Source organism: Chamaea fasciata, unplaced genomic scaffold (assembly GCF_029207755.1).
Source record: "Chamaea fasciata isolate MVZ Bird 193981 ecotype frontalis unplaced genomic scaffold, bChaFas1.0.hap1 SCAF_16, whole genome shotgun sequence".
In the NCBI taxonomy this organism is placed as follows: domain Eukaryota; kingdom Metazoa; phylum Chordata; class Aves; order Passeriformes; family Sylviidae; genus Chamaea; species Chamaea fasciata.
In genome coordinates this window covers 7,118,790-7,134,271 of record NW_027094101.1, presented here as the reverse complement: position 1 = coordinate 7,134,271, position 15,482 = coordinate 7,118,790, and the positions used below count along the sequence as shown (strand labels likewise).

General features: G+C 39.7%; 1 protein-coding gene across 1 annotated transcript in view; it reads right to left on the bottom strand.

Moving 5' to 3' along the window:
- SDK1 (sidekick cell adhesion molecule 1) overlaps positions 1-15,482 on the bottom strand; it is a 391,467-nt gene that overhangs the window by 275,780 nt on the left and 100,205 nt on the right. The window contains exons 3-4 of the mRNA XM_066198540.1: positions 6,156-6,315; positions 556-662 (exon numbers count right to left, since the gene is read on the bottom strand). Coding sequence (XP_066054637.1) covers positions 556-662; positions 6,156-6,315 — 267 coding nt within the window. The remainder of the gene's footprint in view (positions 1-555; positions 663-6,155; positions 6,316-15,482) is intronic.

Here is a 15,482-nt window from a genome sequence, read left to right as displayed (position 1 = left end):
TGGATTTCAAAAATACTGCCAAGTCCAAACTGAAGTGGTGCAAACATTGGGGGTGGGGGGGTGGGGGGGTGGTGTTTGCTTCAGAAAGCTGTTAAGAACAGAATTTTAAAGTTTCTGTCATAAAACTGCTGTCTTTGTACCACAAGGATTATGATGTGAAATCCTCCTGATGCTATTCCCACCATCCCATTCCCTTTCAGATGCTGCTGCTTTCCTCTACACTTCTTGTTGTTGTTGCTGCTGTTGTTTTGATAGTTTTGACAATTTTGTGCATGGCCTTCCTTAACTCCACAAGGTGTAACAGTTCTCTCATGCTACAGATATCTCCAAACAACCTCATTTTCATGGCTTTGAACAGCTCAGACTCAGTGTTGCACTGCTCTGAGCTGCTTCCAGACAGCAACTGAGGTATGAAACTTCTCGTGAGGCAATAATTTAGAAATTTGTTAAACCCGATATCTAACACCTGTTCAGACTGACAAATGCTAACATACATCAGGTTTTTTACCCAAAAAGAAGCTAATGAGGCACAGAGTGAGCCCCTCTCAGACATACATGCCACTTGCACTTGAGATCTCCTCTGCAGCAGTGCCCCCATCCTGTTCCTCACGATGCACTGGTAGGAGCCAGCATCAGCCCTCTGCAGAGCTGGGATGATGTACCTGCAGGGCAAAAGGCACAGTTAGAGAGCACTTCTTCCTGGTTTACACTTTGTCTTAAATGTAAATTGTATTTTTTCTCACAAACAGCTCTCTTGTGTAAGCCTGGGTGCTTGGTTACAATATTGTCTGCTATATATAGATTTTTAAAAAACAGCTGACACGAAGTGCATGAAATACTTTCAGTCTTCAGTTCTGCATATGATAAATGCCAAGGGTTTCAAAAATTTACATGAAAGACAGACTTCAATTTTTTTCACTAGTTTTCTCTACCTTCATTCATAGGATATTCAGTTCAGAGGAGCCACAGGAAGACTAAGTGTAGGCATTAGGAAGACTTGCAAGAAGTATCAAAGCTTTCCAAGGAAAGCTCCACTGTGTGACCACTGAAACTCAGGGGAAGTGCCACCAGTGTGCTGTACTTTGTGTTTGCTCTGCCCTTCAAACAGACACTCAGTCCACTAATCTCACCTTCCTCATTCAGCTACATCTGATTGCTCAACATGAAAATGAGCTGATAGGCACAGTTTTAATGGGAATAAAACACATGAATAATAGAGATAATCCTGCATTAAACAAACATTAATCACAAGCGCATATTCCCCCAGTCACCTTCAGGAGATGTTATGGCAGGATTAATGAAAGTCTTTATGGAAGATAAGGAAAAGGAAAACTGCTGAATTTTAATCTTCAAAATTTAATTCCACTAAAAGAAAACATTTCTTCTTAGACTCAAATACACTGTACACACCCACGTGCAGAGCTTAATGCCAGAACAGGATCAGGGGGCGTAAAACAAAGGAGGCAGAAGATTCTGGTGTCATCACAAAAAACACCCCAGCAAATGGCTGACACCACCAAACACTGGGGACTAAATCAGAGCCCAACCCCGTGGGCAAGCTTTAGACATCCCTGGGATTTCCAGGAGCCCCTGACTGCCCATGGATACGAGCTGTGACTCCTGTGACCTCCTCTGGTCACTGCTGTGACCTCCCAGGAGCCACCAGCACATCCCCTCCCGTGGCTGTGGCAGTTGGCACCAGGGAGAAAAGGAAGATTCCAACCTCTGCTCTTTATGGAGCACCAGGAAGCAAAGGAAGATTCCAGCCTGTGCTCTTCATGGGAGTCACAGCAACCCCAGCACAGAAATAATGACTCTGAAGCAGGAATGCTGTTTCCTCTTGCCTGACGAGCCTCACCGTGGGGAATGGAGTGAGAGGACAGGTGAAAATACAAGGCAGAGGATAGAAATCAATAGGGCAGAAGGCCTCTCTATTTCCTTACAAAATCATTTCCCTCTCTGCCAGGCAGAAGATTGTTGTAAAATATCATTATATTAAAAAAATGGACCGAAGATTCTGACAAATACTGAAAATTAACTCATACAGTTCTTTTTACCCTACACTTACACGTTAACAATCTTTCTTTCGCCTATAAAGATTTAGTGTCCTACTTGGCTAATGCCTTGTCTATTAAGTAAAAATAAAATTAAAGGCCTCTTTCCTGAGTATTCATCTCTTCTTGGACAGTAAAGCAGAGTTAGTTTTGCCGCCACCAGGACAAAACAAATCCATTAGATCAGAAGTGTCCTACTTTGGTTTTCTTTTCTGACTTATTGAAGTTGCAACAGGAAACATTCTTAACATGTTGCCTGAAGAAATGAAAATCTTTTAAAAATTTACAGTGGAAATCCCATCTACCTTGGAAATCTCAAGGCTGCCAAAACCTAGAGCAGCTGGATTCTCAGTGGACCTACTGGGTACAATGTGCAGGTACAGCAAGAAAAATCAGAAGAATTAAATAACAAAAGTAGAAAAAAGAGATGGGACATGTGTCAATACTGTTTGAGACTAACTTGAAAATTGCAAGACAAACTTGGACAAGGGATAAATATTAATGGAATTTCTGATTCTGTGTTTACAATTTTAAACAGTTTTTATGCATCTCATATGTCTTATTATTGTTTTAAAACCTACTTTTCTATTGACCTAACAGCCTTGAAACTGCTTTTTGTGCGATGCTTTTCCCATTCCACTTGTTTTCTGACCTGCAAGAAGGGATATAAATAGGCTTTCTAAGTTCTAAATAGGACTGGGACTTTCTTCCCCAGAATGAACTGAAATCAAAGGTTAATACAATTCCTTACAGTGACAAGACAGAATTTGGCTTTATTTTTGTCAGTGCTCAAACTCTGAAGACAGATCTTCCCATTGTAGAGCTGCCAGGAGGCTCCTTGAGGTTCCTGGGGATGTGTGCAAGGACTTTGGAAAGTCAGCCCCGACTTTTCCCTCATTTTGAATGGCACAGCCAACCAGAACCTGGCGTTTGGGAAGTTTCTGCAGAGAGATGGGAAGCGACAAGCGGAAAAGAGAAGTTTCAAGGGGAGTCTCCCCGAGCGTGATGTGCTCCATCACCCCTCTGCAAAGAGCTCCAGGAGGGAGTGGCATCAGTCACATAAGGAGAAATCCCAGCCAACACTCACAGTTCACTCCTAGTTTAAAATTTAAACCCTCATTTTAATTTCAAATGCCCTAAGAGTTAAAAGTGAAGCTATAGGCTACGGGATTTAATAGTCGCAATTATGGATACAGAATTAAAGCTAAATGTATTTTATTAGATATTCATGTTACTTTTTATCTACTCAAGCTTTTTGACAAAAGACTTATGCATCAGCTGATCTAACTTTTAAAACACAGAACTAAAATTGAAATGTGTCCAATGTTAAAAACATAATAATCAGACACTTTAAAGTAATTTGGTTGAAGGTGTATGGCTTCTTGGACATTACCTTAGCTCCTTAAATTCCAATAAATCAATATCTTCAGGCCACAAAAGCAAATATGAAAGACACACCTGGTCCAGAACTTAATTCAAATAAAAACAAAGGAGGGAAAAAAAAGAAAAGAGAAAAAAGACACTGCCTGAACATTAAAGTCTCTTAACTTATAGACATGACCAAAATTGCTCCTGCAGTCAGTGGCATTGACTTGTTTCCATAACGTGGATCTCAGATCACAAAGAATTTATAAGGTTGATTTATAAATTCATAACACAAAGTGGTGTATGCACAGTCACTGTAAAAGCCGGGCTGTGCACACAACCAGCCTCGTTAGACAAAGAGAAGCTGCTCACTCAGGGTCACCAATGTCACAATGCAAAGACTCCAATTAGTTCTTTACTCACTTGGGCTGTTATAATAATATATTTTCAGCCTGTTACAATATAGGCATTACTTTAACTGAGACACGCTAAGTAATCTCAATTACCAAAAAATCTTTGATTGATGATTCAAATTGCAGCAGGAGTCACTTACTCAGGGAAGATTTGTGCATTTAAACAGACTATTTACCCAAGAGAACTGCACAGCAAACTGTTATGGGGTCAAAGGTTACATTTTGCAACTGGAATTTTTATGTCTGAGCATATCATTTCCTTGCTTTCATTCATCCTAATGCACCTATGCCATTTTTTGGAAGCTTAAAGCTTTGCATTTCTATAGAATCAAAATCCTGTTTAGCTGATCTCTGGCTGTGGTGTAGCAGTAGGGATGCAATTTCTAAATTAGTATTTTCTATCAATATTATTTTATTAGCATAACCAGCAGCTTCCTCTGCACCAGATCTTTTAATAAGAAATAGAAATAAGAACAATATAAAAAAAAAAAGCAGAATTAATAAATATGGTTTGAATCATGACCTGACATTCACAAGAACAAATTAAATGCAACAAGGGGCTGACGGCAGGTATGTGCACACACAGCTTGGGAAAGGTGTTCCAATAACTAACTCACACTCACACTGCCATACACAGTAAAATTCCAATTTTGTATTGGGATGTCCACTTGTTTAGGAAATACCATGGCACTCTGGTCATATTTCAAAATGTCACACGTTCTTACTCAGGTTTCTCCTAATACCATGAAATGTCATCTCCCTGTGCCTAGCACACCTACAGGGCTGGAGTTCTAACCTTTGCTTGCTGCTCATTCCATGTTCATGTTTTTGTCCCCCCACGCCATTTTCCCTCCCACTCTCTCAGCATCTCACATGGTCCAGGGCCACTTTCAGCTCCTTCTACCCAGCCACTACAAAAGCCTCTGCTGTTGTTGATCAGAACAAGTGGCATTTGCACAAAGCCATGCTCAAACATTGTGATTTGTTGTGCTATTAGAGATCTTTTCATTTTCTAGAAAGCATTCACAAATCTCCTCTTTATGTGCCTGTGGCTCGTAATCCACATCTCAAAGGCTTGAAAGCAGCAACCATGAGTAAATGCAGGGACTCAGGACTGAGAGGGCTCCTCCAAACCAAGTCTTGCATTTCTAGGTAACTTCATATAGAAACAAATGCTTAGGTTTAAACAGTTAAATACTTGAAATGCTAAATGACCCCTGAAAGTTTTAAAAAGTAATTTAGGGGATTTTTCCCCTACTGCTCTGTAAATGTAAATAATATTAAAAACAGAACTACTGCTAGGTTACAATTTTGAAAATCTTTGAGAAAAGTAATTATGGATTACCTTGTGTAACAATATAGAATTTTATATCACTATCTGCATTATCTGCATAGCAATTTATATTGTAATTTCTATCTATAGTGATGGAGCGTAACTTTTCCCTACTTTAAGCCTTGTGCCCCAAAAATACAGTGTTTAGCTTGGTTTGAAAAAGGTAGAGATGTTGTACCTGGGCTCTCTCTGTCACATACCCACCCCTCACAACATCTGAACTAACCTGGCAAATTCTACAAAATTTGAAAGCACCAAATAAATTGCATAAAAATTAAATTTCTGTAAGGGTACAGAAATTCCCGTTTGCATGGAGAAAACCCAGTCAGTCCTCCCACATCAGAGAAAAGCAGGCAAAACTTGGCTGTCTGGCACGCTGATGCTTGGCCAGCCATGTGCTGCCTATCAGCAGGAATGAGCTCTGATAAGCCACACTGAGGTTTCTCTCCTATTTGATGGAATGTCTGTGGGATGGGGAGGGAGGTCCTGGGGGCAAACTGCACAATCATTAAAGGGCAGTTTGTTAAACTATCAGCTCCGTTTTGGAATTCCTAGAATTGAAACAGAAAGTTCTGTGTGGAATTTGAGACAGACCACATTCCTCTAGATCTGGTGGAGACGGACAGTCCCAGGGAGCTCAGCTCTGTTCAAGGATGAGTTCACACATCATATGTAACATTTACCTAAGGAATGTGTCTCCAATTTGTCACAAACACAGGTAAAAGTTACATCTCCAGCAAAAGGTACTTCTGGTACTGAAAAATTCCATGTTAGGACCCACGTTTTGAAACCTCAAACCTCATTTTTATCAAAGGAATCTCATCTCATCTGTTTACAAAACCCGCTCTTCTTTCATAATAAACCCCCAAGTCCCTGTGTCTGTATCTACAAAGCTCTTTGAGGCATTGGGAAACCGAGGGCGTGGGGTTTGCTTTGGGGTTGTTTTTTGCAATTCCCCTTGCAGAAGGTGATTATATGGATGCTATTTACTTGTATTCACTGGAGTAGGAGGTTATTTCAGTGTCGTTGTGCAACCACTTGAATTCCAAGGGCCAGCTGCCTTCGGCAAGGCACGTAAGGACCAGTCGGTTTCCTTCCAGGTGGATCTGGGGCAAGCCTGGTTCTGTCTTGAAGAATGGTGCAACATCCCCTGAAATACAAAGGAAAAAAAAATGGGTTTGGAGGCTATTTAGGAAAATATAGGAGAAACTACTGATATTTAGCTGATTTCTTCTCAACATGGCCATGGTAAAACAAGAAATAACATGATTCAGTTAAGGCTTGCACTGGTGCATTCAAAACTAAGCTTTCTCTTTAGGCTCAGAATTACCAAGATCTTGATAAACTTTGTCCTTGCACACTCAGACAAGCTTTTGTCCATGTTTACTCTTTCTCCAGATGAAAATTCCAACACTGTCTGCTGTGGCAAGCAGTGAACATCCCGATTGCGTTCCCCCCCCCCCCCCTTCTCCTTTCTGAGGATTAAATCCACTCAAAGCTTTTTTCTTCTTTTTTTTTTTTTTCATCTTCTTTTTTTTATTTCTTGAATAGAAATCAGAAGAGTAATCCTGGATAGAAATGATTATCACAGCAGGAAAAGTCTCAGGGCAAAGGAAGATTCTTGATAGGGAAAAGAATTTAGAAAAAAAAACACATCACAAGTTCAATGTATTTTTCAATGTTCTTGCCAACCAAAATGTGTTGCATTTTATTACCTGAAGCCACTAACAGATTTTTGAATTAGGGTACTTCAAAAATATGCAAGGGTCACAAGTAATCTCAAACTCTTGTGTATCACAAATAAAACACTCCAAGCAGCAAAATTCTTGATGGGTAAATTGCCAAAGCTCTGCTCAAATACAGATTGATTCTGAGTCCACACCTGCTGGAGATCTACCCCAGTCACCTCTCGAAGATGAAGGGTTTTCACACTTTACTCGTCGAATTTCTACTTGTAACTGTAGAGAAACTACATGCTTAATTTTAGAAGCATACAAACACCTTCTATAAGCACAATTAACAGAATGGTCTGGGTTGGAAGGGATGTTACAACTCATCCAGTTCCAGCCCCTGCCATGGGCAAGGACACCATCCACTAGACCAGGTTGCTCCATCCAACCTGGCCTGGAACACTTCCAGGTTTTTATGATTACAAATAAAACACAGGAGTTATATTCAAAGTCAGAGATTTGATGTAAAATATTAATAATACTGACTAAGTAGACAATATTGAGCTCTTCTTTAAAGTGTGCAGGGTGTGTGTATTTTATCTATAAAATACAGAAAAAACCCCAAGATACACGAATGTTGTCCCAGTGCAAGTAATGGTTCAGTTAAACTGCAAACCTTCCTTCAAACATTTATCTTTACACAAGCTCAGGCATTTCTATACTTGCTATTTGAAGAGTTTAACCTAGGTTTTACAGTTTGGAGTGAAGTGCCCTCATGTGCTGTTCAAGGCTGGCTGGAATTTTTGAATCCACTGGTCACAGAATCACTGACAGCCCCAGGACAGCCCCAGGAGCTTGGGGCAAGGGGTGCTGGTGGTGGTTTCCCAGTGGCCCTGGTGTTCCACTGGGGTTCACAGCCCAGCCTGGGAGTGCTAAAGGCGCCAAGCCTTTATCTTTCACTTTGCCTGTGCTCAGGGAATTTTTCTGACTGCAGAGCACAGACTCGTTATCATTGAAGGGTCCCGGGGCAGAGCTGGGCTCCAGCTGAGCGTGGCCAGGGAGCCCCAGGCCCACTGGTGCCAAATATCTCCTGGAATGGGCTATAAATCAACCGCAGCTCCCCACGCATCTGGTGATTTGGATTGACAGATTGTCTCCTGAGTTTTTAGAATTTCACTTCAGGAACACTGTCAGTTATGCAGAAAGATAAAAACACATAATCTTAAAGCAATGCTTACAAACTATCACACAAAATCCAATCTAAAAAACTGAATAAAAAACTGTATTTGGGGTAGGGCCCTTTTCTGATTTGTAGCATTTTAAATAACCTGTCTTTCAAACAAACTGATGTATTACGAGTGCAGATCAGCCGTATCTTCTCGAAACTGGCTATATAGGAAGCTACAACAATTCAACATATGAGAAAATTGGAACAATTCCAAATGAGGATATATTCCCAGACAAGCCAAGGAGAGTTTTTACACTTCTCCACACTATTACATGACTGAGAATATATTCTGCAAAGCTTCTCTTTAGTTGTTGTTTTAATGACTGCAATTACTGTGAAATCATCTTATCCCAATTCTCATTGTCTCCTAACTAGTAAAACCAACCAATATTTTAAACGTTATGAAGAAAAATTTAAGTTTGAGCTAGAGGATGTTTCTGTGACATACAGTTCTTTTACCCAGAGAGAAAAACAAATTTTTACAAAGGTATTTCTAAAAAAAGTGAAAAAAGGTTAAATCCTGTCACAGGTATTTCAGGGAGTCTCCCAAGGGAGTCTCAGACATTCTGCCCTGGTAAGATTAAAGGTGTCAGGCTTCCTCTGGAGATGGAAAAGCAGCAGCTGGGAGCACTGCTGGTGTTCAGGAGAAGATAACAGAGCCCAGTTGGTAAAGTGAAATGATTAGTGCTGAGTCTCCAGAAAACAACGTTTACCTGCTCATGTACAGAGGCTCCTGGAACGAGTTCCCTAAACTATTCCTCCCCACAGAAAGTTTAGTCACTGAGGGAAAGCTCAGTGGAAGTGATGTCTGCACCAAACTGAGCCATTTGTTGATCCTTGTTTTCAGTGATTTACAGACTCAGCAGCACAACCTCCTTCATTACTCACTCTGAATTATCCACTTACTCCTAACTTACGTCTTTCCAAGAAAAAAAATGATGCATTTGGAAGACAAAGTGCTGCCCACAAGTCTGTCATTCAGCCCTACATTTCCTACTCAAATATTCCAAACCCAGTGATCCTGTAGCCCACTCAGAGCTATCTCCCATTTAAAGCAACACAATCAAGCTGTTATTACATGAAAGTGATTCTCAAAACTCAATCCAGTTCTGTTAGAAGCTAAAATTTAATAGACCTACGGGAATATTTTTATAAAGAGTACAGCATGCTTTATAAATTACCCTGGCTCTCTGGAAGATTTACTTAAACCCTTGAAGTAATTTTATCTCCTAATCCTTTATTCCTGACTTTCTCATCAATCACATACCATCAGTTTATCAAATTCAATTATGCAATCAGAGTTCACTAAATATTCTCTGAAAGCAGAAATGAAAATAAAATACAGAGCAAGAGTTCCTTGCAGAGAGGCAGCTTTGATGACATTGGCATTTCTGCGGCACAAGGCTGCTCACACCTCAGGCTCAGGATCAAACCAGGGCTGCACCCTGGGCTTTATTTACAGCTTTAAGCTGTAATGGAAAGCAGAATTTAAACCTGGACCTGCAAGGAAAAGTTTGGTTGTTATAGCACATCCCAGGGAAACAGGAAAATTGGCAGGGAAAAAATCAAAGCCATCTCAGAAGGGTTGTGGGAAAGAAATAACTGGCTGAGGGATGGAAGACACAAGGGGGCAGTTAATAGGTATGAGATCCTTGCATTCAGTAATTAACTACAGAAGGGCTCACCAGGAGAATAACCTTGGCCAACCAAGGGATTAGAAGCCAGGAAGGCATTTTTTGTTTTATACTCTTCAAGAATGGAGTAAAATACTAATGAAGAGACTATCTGAGTCCTAAAACCAAAAATAATAAAATACTGCAATTATTATTCTTGGCTAGAATACTTTTCTGCCTACCAAAAAAAAAAAAAAAAAAAAAATTAAGCAAACATTCATGCTATACACTGCTGCTTTTTCTAAATGTGTTAATACTTCCAGCCTCTCTGGCTCTTCAACGATGCTGATTTAAAAATAAAAGTAATAGTAATTAAAGAACTTCTTGAGTTGCAAGAAGGAGCAAAGGGATAAGGTGCCAATCTGTTGGCACATGTACATTTACAGCTTCAGTAAACTTTCATTAAGTCTGCTTACCAAACTCGCCAACATCCCGACTTGTGTCCTTAAAAGGATGCTGCAGATTTATTTTTATGTAAATCTCAAGAAGAGGTAGGATTGAATATGCCAAAATTATCTGGAAATTTGCTCCACAGCGTTTCTGCCTTGCTTTTCTGCACCACCAAACTGCCTGAGTTTCATTGCACTGCTGGGTTGGCCCATCCAGTTTCCTTCTTTGGTACATGCAAAGCTTAGATTGTACCTCAAAATAAAGATTCAGGACTAAATTCAACAACATCCAGTCAGTTTTTCTTGGACTAATGCAGGCATTTAAATACAAAATGGTTCTGGGTGCAATTGTCCTCAACCCTGGGCTTGTCCTCAGCCCTGGCAGATGATCTGAAAGCTCCCTCATGCTCTGTTCGCCCTGAAAATCACGTTCAGGCACAAATTTACAAACAGGACCTGCAAGAGGAAAAGGCAGCCTGGCTGGACAGCTTTGGAACAAAACTTCCAGGAATAGATGCTCATTAAATACCCAAGGAACCCCAATCTCATAAGGATTGCATGAGTGAAACAGGAGAGCCACCATCTCAAGGACCTCAAACAGTCCCTCTAACAAACAATTAACAAGGCTCAGCTAATGATTCTTAGCCCTTGAAGAGCTTACATTTGTAAAACACATAAAGCAAAGTCAGATTAAATAGATCTTTCAGTTACTACAAGGTCTTACAAGATCTTGAAAGCAGGCGCACAGTCCCGTCCCTCAGGAATTAATAAATTTTAATTAAAGACACAATCTTGAGAACCTCTACCCTGTGGAGAAAAGGGAAGTTATAATACTCCAGAGAAGTACCACATCACCCTCATCAGTAAAACCCACTGCAACTGCCCTCTTCAAATCTCAGCTACTTTTTTCTCCAGAAATGTTGGATACCAAGAGTTACAGGCAAAATCAGGTGGCACTTCCTGAAAAAAAAAACAAACCAAAACAGTTTCTGTGGTCGTGAACACTCAGAGGAAGGAAAACACAGGGAGTGCTGAGAGCAGGTTGAAAGATCCCCAGTGCTGCTATTTGTCTTTGTTATGATTCTCTACTTTTAAGTCATTTTTAGTTGAGCTGATATTGAATATTAAAAGTAGATCAACCTGTGCAAAATCAGCAATGCAGAGCAAATACAGCTCAATCACTTAACAAATACCAGGTGAGCAGCTGCCTTCCCATCGCTCAACTGGCCCTACAGGTTCAATATTGAAAAGAGAGTTTTGAATGAGATACATTTTTCAAATCCAAAAGAAAAACACAATGGTTTTATTAAGCAGCACACCTCTGTTGATTTTAGCTTAATAATCTCCAGTCAAAACATGATGCACATTACTGTTTTTTCACGTGCTTCTAAAGCCATGACCAACTGATACAGGAAAATAAAGAACAGAATTATGTCTGAGGAATTCTCCAGGAAAATGAGGCAGAGGCAGAAAGATCAGCCCAGGAGAAGAGATGAAATGAGAAGAAGAGGAGAAATGAGGGGAAGATCAGCAATACAGAAATGTTTTTGCTCTCAGTGCCTGCCAGGAAAGGTGGTGTGAGTCACCTTCAGGTGGGTAAACGATGACTGCCACGGAAAGAGAATCCCAAAAGGTCTCTGTGGGGCATTGAATGTGTAATACAAAAGTACATGTAAAATGGCAACTGGAGTCAGGAAACCCAAAAGAAAGACAGGAAGAACCTTTCCATAATCCACAGAAATTGCTACAACTGCGGACAGCAAAACCCCATTCAAGACCACACTGAAGTTCAGCTGTGAGCTGAACAGTTGAGCACGAGCTGCTCTGCTCTGACAGCAAATAACTGCAGCCTCCTGGGAAAATGGCTCTTCTTCTTATTCCCAAGTTGGATATGGAAAAGATTTTTCTCTATTTTCTTTTCAAAAGGATCTTTCAGTCTTGCTATCTCGCTTTTCTAATCTTAGAGTTTCTGATATACAAGCATACAAGTGCTAGCTCTGGATGCAAGTTGTATTCTCTTGTGGAAATGAACTTCAATAGATTATATGGCATATGAATTTGGAATTATAACACAGTAAATCCCGGGAAATGTACCAGAAAGTCAGATTGAGCTCAGATATATTTGAATCAATCTTCTTTTGAATTCAAACCTTCTGAAATGCATTGGTGAGATGCTGGAGAAGTTAGTATATGATCTATTCATAAACTGTCAACAATGTCAAACATACATTAGAGCATTCAGTCACTTTAACTGTATTGATTTGCAGGAAGTCTATTTTACCCAAAATATTGGATCTTTGAGATTCAAATTTTTGCGGTTGGAAGTGTGACATAAATCACCAAGTGCAACAATTAAATTTAAATTGCATTTTACTACCTCATTCTAAACCTCCATTGCAAAGGACTGATGCATCATAGTGAATATTTCATTAAAATATCAGGTTATTTTTCAAATATACTGCAGCAGCTAAGAGTTTTCACACAATGGTATAAAGCATTCTCTCAAAATGGATTTCCTGAACTTTCATCAAAGGCGATATCTGATTTTATATTGGAAGACTACTGAAGCAACTGTATTTAAATCTGTCTTTCTTCCTCAATTTCACACATCAAGTAAAATGGGCCCAAGCTGCCCATTTTTGTTGTCCTAGAGATTAAAAAGATAACCTTCTTTTTGGGTAGCTCCATTATAATCCCTGGATGCAAATACAGATATCAGCTGAGGTTGATGGATGGTGCTTTTAGAGGTTTAATTGGGGATGGAATTAAATTGTTTTAGGACTCAGCAAGTTCTGTGAGGAAGCCCACATATTTTCAGAATAAGTGACATTTATTTCTTTTAAATGCACAGTCACAGGGAGACAAGATTTCAATGGGTAACTTTTTTTTTTTTTTCTTTGAACAGCTCACATAACTAATTGGCAAGTTAGCTATTGGGTAAATGCCAATCATATATTTGATTTGGATGGAGGAAATATTGAACTAAAGATTGCAAACCTGTTGCAGCCCACCCCAAGAGGAAAACTAAATATTCTGTAATGTATAGTTATGATTAGCTTTCAACAATTCAGTAGAATAGGAGTCCCAAGTGGCAAGAAGGAGTGTTTCACACTGATAGTTAGATAGATTTAATTAAGAATTCTTTTTTTTTTTTTAATTGAAGCATCACTTCTTTATTTCAGAATTACCTAAATGGCACTGCAGATTCCAGTTGGCTTCTCTGCTCCTCATCTCTTGATGCAAACAGACCAAATGTTTTTCCCAAATCTTGGCTAACACATAGTATTGCTTAAAAGAACAAACATCCTAATTCATTCTCTTAGAAACTTCCTTAATTCTAAGATAAACACCATGAAGTGACTTGCTACATAAAACCTGCTTTGATATTTCCAACCTTTCTTCCCTGTTTTAAGGCACAAGCATTTCCTGTTATCTCTCTTAGCCCTCTTCCATTTTTCTCTATAAACAGCTTTAGATGAACTACAAAAATCCATTTGCATCCTGAGACAACAGAAAAAAGCCAGTGCAGATTTTTTATGATAAAAAAAGAAAATCTTACTATCATAGACTGCTTAAAAGTCCTTAAACATAACCTGTTCTTTTATTCATAAAGTCTACTCCCTAACACTCTGCCATCTCTTTAAAGACCATCCTTTCATTCACTACACAATCACTTCCTGAAGAATTCCCTTTTGAGAATAGATTTCTCAAGCTTTATTAGAAACACTCAAAACAGAACTGAACGGAGGAGGGCCCCCAGAACCACAGCAGAGTTTTTATAGGACCTGGATTCTGATAGAAGGGGAAAAAAAAAAAAAAGGAAAAAAAAAAAGACAATGTTGGTAACATTACTCCATTAAAATTCAACATAAACCTCTCTCAGTTATCCCCAAATACACCAAGAAACTTTCCCACATGCAATTGTATTATTCTTTTCTTAAAATTGATTTCTTTAGCAGACCAGCCAAGGAGAAAAAAAATAATGAGCTGATACCATTTTAACTGAGCCTCAAGCAGCTCCTGATGTATTAACCTAAAATCCCACTAAGGCTTCCTTTTCCCATTTAATTTCTACACCTCATGTTTTAGTCTCACTTTCTGACCACCTCTAATAATTCAGTGCAGATGGGGGGGAAAAAAAAATTATATTGGTTTATTGTTTATCAGAAGGCAGCCACTATTGATATCTCCGTGAATTGATGGAATACCACAGAATCCCTGAATGGTTTGGATTGGAAAGGACCTTAGAGTCCATCCAGTGCCACCCTCTGCCATGGGCAGGGACACCTTCCACTATCCCAGGTTGCTCCAAGCCCTGTCCATCCTGGCCTTGGACACTTCCAGGGATGGAGCAGCCACAGCTTCTCTGGAAATCTGTGCCAGGACCTCCCCACCCTCACAGGGGAGAATTTCTTCTCAATATCCCGTCTAAAGCCACCCTCTTTCAGCTTTCAGCCATTACCTGCTGCAAAATTAAAAATCAAAAAGCTACATATGATGTTCTTAGATTATGTTCACTGTAGTTCATCCACAAAAAAGCTCCAGAGTTTTGAGGTTTTTTTAAATATTCATGAGGACGTTTTTAAGTAAGTTACAAATGCACTGGAAGAAAAAGGCACATCCGTACAAAGCGGGCAAATGAAAGAGAACCCATTAACTATGAAAACCAAAACAAAATCTCCAAAGAAACCTCCAGCCTCTGAATTTGGTATCAAAGCACAACCTCTGTGCTTTTCATATTCTCTTCATACAGTGATGTTTACAGAGCCTCACTCAGAGACTCGAGGAAATAAGTTGTTAGTGTTTAAACCTCGGCCCACAGCAGGTGGAAGGCAGAGCTGCCTCACTGAAAGCGAATCCAAATATAGCAGGATTTCCTTCATTATTTTAACCACAAAAGAAAGCTATTTTTGCTGCTACATAATCTACAATCTCCAACTACTCTAGGGCAGCCTGATCCTGCTGATATCTAACCAGCAATTTATAAATATATCCTCTAAATATTCCAACTGACACAGGCAGGAAGGAGAGATGAAACCCTACAGAACACCTAACAGGAGAGAAAAGATGAAAAAATAAATGTGCTTTCCTCAAGCTCATCCCTGCTTTAAGAGGCATTCTCAGTGTGCAGAAGATAAATTAAATCAAAAAGGTAAACAGCTGGGGAGCGTCTGGAAGTACCAGAACAGGAACAGGAGAGCAGAAGGAGGAAACAAATGAACAGCACAGGCACTGCCAGGCCTGATAGCCATGTCACACACCCATTTATGTTCTCAAGGAGAATTTATTTCTAAACAGCGAAGCAGCTATGAATATCCAGAGAAGATATAAACACATCTCTTTTGATGAAGGGAGCT